The following is a 10,949-nucleotide window of genomic DNA, read 5'->3' as shown; positions in this document are numbered from 1 at the left end:
TAGATTGGCCTAAATCAATGATCCATAAAATATTAAAAATAAATAAATAAAATAAATTAGGGTTTATAAGTGGGGTTCTAGAGGAGACTTAAAAAAATATTAGATTAGCTTTAAAAAAATGAATAAAATATATTGGGGAGTTTTAGGGGGAAATCAGGTTGTGACCCATAACATCCGAAACAGGTATGGTTCTTACCAATTTTCATATGGATCGGTGATCCAGATTGGAATTTATCTGTTTTTTTTTTTTTTGGTGAATCAGTGGGAATATTGGGCCCCTACCCGTTTTATTGAAGAATCAAAAGATGTATTACATGAACAGTTCTTATGCAACCTTTGTCATGGGAAAACTAGCAACATCAGATAAAATAAAAGGCATTACAAAATCAGGAGGGCGAGCACGCCACACAGTTGATTCATTCAAAGAGACCGCTGCTTTGGTCAAAGAGTCTGCAGCCATATTAGCCTTCCAATAAACGTGTTGAACCTTCCAATGTTGATCGGCAAAAGCTGCAAGCTTAGATATACTATTCACCAATGTTAGCCGCAATCTCCAATGAGGCCTGCAACACTGACATATAAAATCAACAAGAAGCTTAGAGTCACTCTCAGTGACAATAGGTTTATAATTTAGCTCCATTGCCAGTGCAATACCCCTTTCAAGTGCATGGAATTCAACTGCATATGTAAAGGCCACTATGAATCCACCTGCATCATTTCTGATAATACCCCCACAACCAGCACTACCTGGATTCTGCCTAGATGCCCCATCAATGTTAAGCTTGAAAAAGCCTAAAGGAAGTGGTAACCACGCCACTTGAATATGAACTTGGGGAGGAACCAAATTCCAATGTAGATTAAGGCAATATGATATACTGAATTCAGACTAATGGTAGGCCCAATTTTTAATTTTTGTCAACGATCTAACCCAATAAAGAATGCACCTTAAGAGAAATTCCCTATGCATATTTCCTCCACCATGTACCCGAGAATTCATTTCCCTGCAAATGCTCCAAATAGTATAGGTGAACTCACAATTCTAAACAAAGTGCATACATGTGTTGAAATCGAAATTTAACATTTTGTCCATCAGGGATATTGTGGTCTGCTCAAGGGGGAAACACTTCCCAAATCTACTCAGGATAGAGCTCCATGTAAGTTTTGAATATGAGCATTACACGATGATATGGTCTGAGAACTCCTCCTCCTTTGAACACATGGAGCAGATGAAGGCCAAAGTTAGGCCCCCATATTGAAATAGTGATGAAGTTGGACTTTGGCCCCCAGATTGAAATAGTGATGAAGTTGGTAACCTGGAATGCAAGGCTAACCAAGTTAAAACATTGCGTTTAAGTGATATAAGCACCTAATGGTTATGAATTCTGATTAAACCATGGTTTAGATGGTCACTTTTTCAAAAGACGGGGAGCTTTTATTATTTTTCAACTCTCTTTGAATGTGCTTCCTCTCATCTTACGCTCCTCACCAATGTTATCAAATTCCCTTCACTTCGGCCAAAAAGGCTAAAGCCTTCGAATTTTACGTATAAACCAAAGAGAAACAAAGCCTGGTGCTATCGCTTCAGTCAGATTTGGACCATTTCATGCTGCTTTGGTTAAATTGTGATCGTTTTGGATTTGCTTCAGGTATGCTTCGAGTTTGCTTTGGATCTACTTCAGCCAGCAAAGAAATAGCTATATAAATATATATTTTTAAATTTTTTTTTATTTTTAAAATTTTTTTCCATTATTTGTATATGTTTTTATATGATTTATTTGTATATGTTTTTATATGATTTTTCTCACCAAGCCGAAGAAGACTCTGAAGTGAATCTGACAACATTGCTCCTCACTTTAATTTCCTCAAATTGGATGTTCCATAGACTTGCACCGTATGGTTATTTGGAATTTGGATTAAATGAAGGGAAAATATCTCCATGTCTCCTATTTTTAGATGTCATTTTACAATAAACCTGTGGTTTTAAAAGATATCTTGGGGCATAAAACTTCTAAATTTTATTTCTTCTAACCCCCTAAATCAATTTAACCTTTTTTTTTAGGCCAAACAAATCTAAAAAGACATATTTTTTCTAAAAGCTATCCTCCCAAACTTGTAGAGAGAAAGAAGGGTTTCATGGACGTGAGAGGTTATCGGGAGGAGAGAGATAGGTGTTTTGAGAAACATGGGAGGAGAGAGAAAGAGAGATGTAAGAAAAGAGAGAGTGAAAATTTTGGGGTATATAAGTGAAGAGAGAGAGAAAGGATTTGATTTAGAAATAGCATGTTTTTCTTACATTTATTTAAGTTAAAAAATAGGTTTAAAGTGGCCAAAGGGTTAGAAAATAGATTTGAAATATTGGATTTATCAAGAAATGAAACTTAAAAATAGGAGATATGGAGATATTTTTCCTTAAATGAATATTCCTTAAATGAATATAGACTTACTCTGATCAAATATTAAGCCAAACAAACATGATTCCCTAAAAAGGACAAAGGAGAACTGATATTTTTTAAAAAGAAAATTGTTTCATGTGGGCTGGACCACATGACTACATATGCAATCCAAAAAGTGTAAAGCATACATCTTAAAGATGGATGCAAATAGGTGTTTCATCTAAAACCAATGGAAACTAATGGTCAAAAATTTTCTTATTAAAATTATATTTTTAGTTTTTAAAATTTATTTATTTTTTTATATTCATGATCTCCATGTTAGAGATTACATGTCCTTAAAAATTAACTCCAAAAATCCATCTCGAAAATAGATTTATTAAGAGGCCCGTATTTCTAGACATGCGGGCTTGGCCGCATAAAAACGAGGTCCTTTTAAAATTTCGCTAATCCAGAACAAAATAGACGATCCAGATTGGGGGTGGGTTTGTGATCAAGATCCATGGAACCCAATTATTTGCCCGATCGTGACCGAATTTATTTATTTGATATTCTTCACATTTCTTTGTTACCAGACTCTAGAGAATTAGCCAATTCAAATCGGAATCACCAATCCAAAACGGTTCACTGCTGGGTTAATACAATACCATATTTTGGGTTTTAAAGGGAAAGATTTCTATACTTCCTCTACTGCATAAAAGTTACATGTTTCCCCTCTCATCCAACCGTCCAATTTAAATAAATTGAGTCACACACCGTTTCATCTAGATCTGACGTCTCAAAGTATTTTATTTTTAATTTTTTTAATAAAAATTGTATGAATATAAATTTTGGTACGTACTATCTTCTCAATAGGGTGTGCTTATGAACGATATTTTAAAAAACATTTTGATAAAATAAAATGACTAAAATACCCCTTGAAGCTTTCAGTGGTATTTTAATCATTTTATTTTATTGATAATATTTTTCATATTTTTTTCAAGTGCGAGTTTAAGAGATAAGTGGACGCTCAAAATTTAGTGTCAAAATAATTGCTAGAAATAATATTAAAAATAAAATAATATACAAATGTGACAATGTAATTGGGGTTATCTCAACCGTCCATTCAAAATGGACGGTCGGATAAAGGGAAACATATAAATTTTATGTTGAAGGGGAAGCATAGAAAGCTTGCCCGGTTTTAAAATCCCGGAGATCACTAACAAACCAAATAGGATTCCTCAAGGCGAGAAAGGATAATCACTATGAGTGAGAGATGAGGCATTTGAGATCTTCTCATGGGATAAGTACGTAATTGACAAGAAATGTTAGCAATCAAACATGAAGCTTTCAATTAGCAGGGAGTGTCTCTCTCATGCTTTCAATTAGCACGGAGTCTCTCTCTCATGCTTTCAATTAGCACGGAGTCTCTCTCTCTAGCAACTGTGCATTAACATGAAAAAGAAAAAATTAAAGGCTGTGAATTCAATGGCAACTAAGTTACAATTATCGGTCTCAACTCTCTCTGTCTCTCTCTAATAATTATGCTTAGGCAAAAGTAGAAGCCTACACCATGGACCCAAATCCTCTATCTCTCTCTCTCTCTATCTCTCTCTCTCTCTCTTATGGTATTGTGGGGTTAACACACACTCTCTCTCTCTCTCTCTCAATTTATGGCCACAACCAAAACTCCATGACACAAGCAAACAGGCACTAGTATGGACATATGCCTTGTTATTAAATGGAGATCTCCCTTTACAAACACAAAAACATTGATATTCTTTCATTCCCACTATGGAGAAGGCCTAGAACCTGGCACGCCATGTGCCCTAGAGTCTACACCACCAGCACCTTTCTCCATTGTAGAAACCTCACCAACTGCTTGACACTCCAGTGGCCTTGTTGCAGGTATCCTTATACAGTTAAACCCACCTTGATAGCCATTGCACTCTGGTGGAGGCCTCTGCATCACCTTACCAGGAATGCAATTTCCTGATAAATCAAAACCCACATTCCTAAAACTAAGCCTTGAGCACTCTTGGCTCAAACCAGAGAAGAAATTGAAAGCCACAGTGAGGTTTGCCAAGCTTCTGAGCTCACAAACAATGTCAGGAACAATGCCTGAGAACTCATTGTGAGCAATGTTCAACACCTGAATCCCTGTTAAACAAGAGAAAGAATCAGGAAGATGCCCACTGAAGAGATTGAAGCTCAAATCCAAGACTTGAATTTGTGACAAAAGCCCAATGCCTTCAGGTATACAACCAGTTAACTGGTTATTCATGAACAAAACTTCTCTAACTCTAGAACCCATGTAGCCAAATGTAGCTGGGAGGTCACCACTGAAGTTATTGTTGGCAAAAGTTATGACTGAAGCAGGGGAATTCCCTAAACTTAGAGGTATTGGCCCCTCAAACTGGTTATTGTTAAGGAAAATTGCATCAAAGTTAGAGGTGAAGAGATCATCGGGTAAAACCCCACCAAACTTGTTGAATCTGAGGTCGAGGTAAATGAGACTCGGCATGGATAGAACAACAGAGGGGAAGGGCCCTGTAAATCTGTTGTTGCTCAAATCTAGCTCAGTTAGAGAGATGAAGTCGTTGAAGGTGTCTGGGACTGTGCCTGTGAACCTGTTGGTGTTGAGATGGAGGAGAGAGAGATCGGAAAGTAGGGAGAGATCAGAGACCAATGTCCCTCCCAGTAATGCATGGTTGAGATCTATCCCTGCAACTGCAAGCTCCGAAGAACCCACTAATGGCGACGCGCAGAACACCCCTCTGTAATTGCAAACATTGGTGCCCACCCATGTGTTCGTAACGCCATATGGGTCATCAGTGATTGCACTTTTCCATGACTGAAGAGCTCGGTAAGCTCTGTAAAGCTTGAGGCTCTGAAAACCAGGTGGGGCTGGACTGTTGGTAATGGTACCTCCAAAACCACCTTGGATACCACCTGAAACTGAAACACCTCCAATACCTCCAGAAAAACTGGCTTCCAGAGCTAGAGAGAGAGAGTGCTGGTTGAAGAGGAGGAGAAGGAGATGGAGGAGAATGGAGGGTTTGGCCATTGGGAGTGAATGGGAGGGTGGTTTAATGGAGTTTATGAGAGGGGTCCGCGATTTATAAACGGTGGGTGGGTGTGCCTCTGCACAAACCAGGGTGGCAGAAAGAGAGTAATAAGAGAGAGAGAGCAATGTACATTAGATACAGGTCAGAGAGAAGGGGCAATGTAGACCAGAGAACACTTTTATTTATCTCCAAGTGGAGAGAGAGAGGGGCAATGGGCCCGGTCGGCCCAACCCTAAAAATTTGGTTCTGGGCCGGGCTAGCTCTAGGGATAGCCATGTTTTTCCCAGCCTGTCCCCCTTTTTATATGTGAAAAAAATTTATACAGGTGCGAAGCTCTAAACAATCAACCGCAAAAATTTCATTAGAAGAGGTTATTTTAATGCTCAAACATCCTCAAATTGATCATCTTGACCTCAAGATGCATAGACGTTACGAAAAAATAGATTTCAAGGTTTAGAAATAATGCATCTTGTAATACATTTTTGGATCGTTTCATGTTTTCATAGATCTACTCAGTCTACACGGAGCTTCAAAATTTATAATTAAGTATGAAAATATATTTTAAGACTATCACAAATATTTTCAATATTTAAACCATATTTCTCGATACTATTTGAAAGTGGGTTTTCTTTTTTATTGTTTAGAGCCTCCGCTTTATACAAACCACACCTTTTATATATATATATTCATTTGTTTTATCTCCGGCCCAGTCTTAACAGGGCTTGGCCTAAGCTGGCCCTATAGGGACAGGGGTTCAAGACCAAAGCTGGCCCGGCCAATGCCGGCCCCATTGCTACACTTAGAGGGATTCTCAACTTTGGGATCAAAGAGAGTTGTACTAATCTAGAGAGAGAAATTATGCTGATTCCAATAGAAATTACTTCTTGTTTTGGGTAGAGAAGTTATACTCATTAAGGGAGGGAATCATCATTAAGTTTAGAGGAGGATCATTGATTTACTGTTAATAGAGCCTTAGAGCTAAAGTGCGCTAACCTCATGGAGTACTAACTGTGAGAGAGAAATTGCTTCTGTGTTAGAAAGATAATGGAGTACTAACTTAGCCACAGACCCCTGTGTTAAGAATGATAATGGATTACTAATCTAGAAAGATACTACATCTGTGTTAAAAAGATAAGGACATAGGTTTCTATGAGGTCAGCCTTCGTATCGTAGAAATGAGGGCTTGACAATAAAAATATTTTTTAAGAGTAATGATCTTATAGGATTTTTTTTCACCCATATGTGTAGGACTTCAAAAGATTATCATTAAAATTGATATAAATATCTAGAAAAATCATCACATGGGTGTGGGATTTAATTTTTTTAGATATCCGATCTTTTAGAGGTTTTATACACATGAATAGAAAAGGGTGCTATAAAATTATTTTTTATTTTTGAAATATAATTTGATTCTAATATCTAGATGATATATAATCTTTCATATAGAGATCATGAATATGAAAAAAAAAATTAAAAATTAAAAATAATAATTATATTAAAAAAACTTTTGAAAAGTTACACCTACTTGAATTTATCTTTTACTTTATACCTCAGACTTGTAGAAATGGTCCAGCCCACATAAAACAATTTTCCAAAAGATACCCGAGTACAAATTTAGAGAGAGACTACTTTTGTGTTAGAGAGAGAGAGAGGGGTACGGAAGTCGTAGAGATTTTCACGGATCAAGCACATTTATAATACTTTCGCATCGAATTGATTATTTCGTTAGGTTGTTGCTTTCGTACACTGATTTAGGGTTTGGAATTTATTACTGGGCTTTGAATTCTTAAATAGATCAGGGTTAGGAGCTTGCCGCTCTATTAATTCTGCATGCTCAAACTGCTTCCTCATTTTTGATTGATGACTTACCCGAGTGCTCTAAATTTTACCAAGAAGGACACATTGACCTAAATGGCAAATCAATAGTGATAAATGCGAGGGAAATTTATATTATTATTTTTTGAAAGCAAAAAAGTTTATCTCTTCACATTGTACACAAATTTTCAACTCTGTGTTCTTTTTAGTCCCAAATTATCCATGTTTGGACATCCAATTTCCAATTACATCTCTCGCTTACCAACACACAAAAAGGGTAGGGCGGGGGTGGTGTTTGGATACTTAATGTCTCAAATCATCTTTTATTTACAGAAAATGCAAAATGAACTAATACGAACACTTCATGTCCGAACCCATCCCTTAATTACAATAAAGGTTAAAAAAAATTGTTACATGCGGGCTAGACCAAATGTTTTCTTCATAAAATCATAATTTTTATTTCTTAAAATTTATGAATTTTTTATATTCATGATCTACATGCTAGAGCTTACATGTCCTAAAAAATTGGATCCGAAAATCCATCTCAAAAATAGATTTTTAAGAGTCGAATCATTTCAACATGGACTCATAAAAACCGTGTCCATATCTAAACCCATCTGAAACTTACTATAAAAAGAAGAGCGGCTTCTAACTAATGTTCAAAACTTGTCCTTTTAATTTATTTATTTATTTTTTTTGTAAGGTGGGAGTTGGCTTCAGATTTGGTGCTCATCTTAGAAGTAATTTGGGGATAAAAACACAATGGATATAAAATTTACTTATAAAATATAAAATAGATCATATTTTTAAATATCAATTTATAAGGGAATTTATATTCAAATTTCCCTAAAGAAAATAGGAAAAAAGAATATGAAAGAAAAGAAAAGAGTAAGAGCAGTGAAAATGACACAGTGATATTCTCCATGTCCAATTGGCACCACACAAAACGGCCTCTTGTTGTAGAGGATAAAAACCAACATTTCACAAAAATAAAGAACAGAAAAAAATGTAGAAACATAAAAGAACAGATACGCAAAGATTTACATAGTTCGGCAAATTGCTTACATCCACGGAGCAGCAAAGTTCTTTTCCACTAATCAAAAAAACACCATGCAAGCATTGAGAATACAAAGGATTACAAGTTCTCTCTCAAGTCCTAAAACATGGTCTTTTTCTCACTAAAATCCCTACCCAATGACTAAAGCACTAACCCTCTTCTCTCTGGATTTCCTGTATAATTCTTCTCTCTCTCTCTACAAAACTCTCTTTATAAAGGAGAAACCCAATAGCAAGCACATGGGGCTCTCTCTTCCCTTTCCTAATTGGACTAGATTTCCTACATCTGATGGGATTTACTTTTCTACACAATATGATTTTATTTCACATAAAATAGAGAATTTACAAGATGGGATTTATCTTCCCATAGGATGCAGCATGCCATGTAAATCCATAAGGATTCACACCCCTTATAATCGTAAATATGATATAGATATGTGGTTATCAAATATATCAAGTTCCTAAATCAAGGAACCATATCTTAACATGGCTTCACGCCAATATCTCAACATGGCTTCACACCAACATCACCACGTATATGCAACATTCTCCTACTTGAAGATATGTTTCCATTATGATTAGCCTGCTTCAAGAAATTACTGCCCACCTATTACTAATCATCAAGTAACCACAAGCCCCAAAGAAATCCTACATCAAGTGAATTTTTCCTTCTTAATGAGTTTAGTTAACATATATGATGGATTGTCATCAGTATGTAAAATGTTTTCATATTCTACCACATCACAAATAAAGTGATACTGAACATCAATATGTTTAGTCCTGTCATGGAAGGCTGGATTCATTACTAGAAACAAGGCACTATGGTTATCACAATGAAGCAAAATGCCTTCTTGCACAACTCGAAACTCACCAAATAACATGTTTAACCAAATTGCTTCTGTAGATGCATGAATAAGTGACGTATACTTAACCTCTGTAGAAGACAACACCACCTCAGACTGCAACCTTGATAACCAACTAACTGCACCGCCTCCCAAAGAAAAAACATACTTGGTAGTAGACCTTCTTTTATCCAAGTTACTTGCAAAGACTGCATTGACATAACCAATGACTTTCAAATGAATTCCACTGTAACAAATATCAATATCGCAAGTTCATTCCAAATATCAAAGGATCCATTTCACAGCGGTCCAGTGATCATGATCAGGATTTGTCATATATCTACTCACAACTCCCACTGTTTGTACTATGTCAGGTTTGGTGCTAACCATAGCAAACATGAGGCTCCCTACTTCAAATGAATACGGTACCCAAGACATCTGTAGCTTCCCTACTTCAATGCTAGGATATTGTTTCGAAGACAACTTCATATGCATAGGAAATGAGGTACTAATTGAAGAGTCACAGAACCCTGCTCACATAACTCTTCTGAGTTAACCAAATTTTCTTGTTCTTTCTGTCTCTTAGTACACTCATCCCAAGAATTCGGTTAACAGCTCCCTATTCTTTCATCTCAAATTCCTTAGCCAATTGAGCTGTAAGTATTGCAATATTGTCTTTGTTTAGTCCTACAACAATCGTGTCATCGAAATATAACAACAAGTTAATAAAACTTGTATCACCGTATCTGCGGAAATAGGCACAATGGTCAGCTTCACATCTACGAAAATTCAAGCTCAACAAGAAAGAATCAAATCGTTTGTACTAATACCTCGGCGCCTGTGCAACCCATACAATGTTTTCTTGAGCCTACACATCAAATTCTTTTTACCTTTCTCAATAAAACCCTCAGGTTAGGTTATATAATTTTTTTCTTTTAAGTCACCAAGTAAAAATGTAGTTTCACATCTAATTGTTCAAACTCCAAATCAAGAACAATAGCCACAGTCAAAACAACTCTAATAGTGGACATGCACACAACAGAAGAAAAAATCTCATCAAAATCAATACCTAATTCTGAGCATACCCTTTCACAGCCAGTCAAGCTCTATATCTTTCAACAATATCATCAAGGCCTTTCTTCTTCTTGAAAACCCACCTGCAATCAATTGTCTTTCGCTTCTCTGTTAGCTCGACGAGGTCCCATGTTTTATTTTTTCGCAAGGTCTCCATCTCTTCTTCCATATATGTTCTCCATTAACCGGCTTCATCGACCTCATATGCCTCACGAAAAAAAATAGGTAACATAAGATAAGATATAGTCGTTAAGCCTCACATGAGCCTTTTTAGGTCTATTAGATTTTCTTTATTCAAGATCACCTAAATATTTTTTAAGCTTTTGGACAATTTTATATTCTTAGTCCCAACCACTATCTCGTTGGTTCTTGTGGGTGCATTTCACTTCAACAGTTTTTTCATCTGGCTCATCTTTCTTCTTCTGTATGAAATTTTCATTGAAAATAATATCTCGGCTAACTATAATCACGTGATCAGTAGAATCTTACAATCTGTACCCCTTTGTACCATCATCATAGCCAAGAAAAACGCACTTCTTGGATTTTTCATCCAATTTCGTTCTTTTCTCATTTGGAATCAAAGAATATTTATCACAACAAAAAACACAAAGGAAAGAATAATCAACAGATTTGCATATCCAAACCTATTCTGGTATCTTGTAGTCAATAGCAGAACTGGGAGACCTACTTATTAGGAAACAAGTTGTACGAATAGTTTATGTCTA

At 36.1% G+C, this 10,949-nt stretch overlaps 2 protein-coding genes across 2 annotated transcripts; both read right to left on the bottom strand.

Annotated features, from left to right (window-relative positions):
* Positions 1-325: 325 nt before the first annotated feature.
* On the bottom strand, positions 326-997 carry LOC105421364 (uncharacterized). The gene is made up of 2 exons (XM_011628510.2): positions 945-997; positions 326-758 (listed from the first exon to the last, which is right to left on the bottom strand). The coding sequence occupies exons 1-2, from the start codon at positions 995-997 to the stop codon at positions 326-328; spliced, it is 486 nt and encodes a 161-aa protein (XP_011626812.2).
* Positions 998-4,083: 3,086 nt separating this feature from the next.
* On the bottom strand, positions 4,084-5,748 carry LOC18443488 (leucine-rich repeat extensin-like protein 2). Its single transcript, XM_006853677.4, has one exon. It carries the CDS (start codon positions 5,434-5,436, stop codon positions 4,162-4,164), a length of 1,275 nt encoding a protein of 424 aa, XP_006853739.2. The 5' UTR covers positions 5,437-5,748; the 3' UTR covers positions 4,084-4,161.
* Positions 5,749-10,949: the final 5,201 nt, after the last annotated feature.

Source organism: Amborella trichopoda, chromosome 5 (assembly GCF_054954075.1).
Source record: "Amborella trichopoda isolate Santa Cruz 75 chromosome 5, AtrichopodaSantaCruz75HAP2 v2.0, whole genome shotgun sequence".
Taxonomy (NCBI): Eukaryota; Viridiplantae; Streptophyta; class Magnoliopsida; order Amborellales; family Amborellaceae; genus Amborella; species Amborella trichopoda.
The sequence above is the reverse complement of the archived record's forward strand: the minus strand, read 5'-3'. Positions and strand labels throughout refer to the sequence as shown.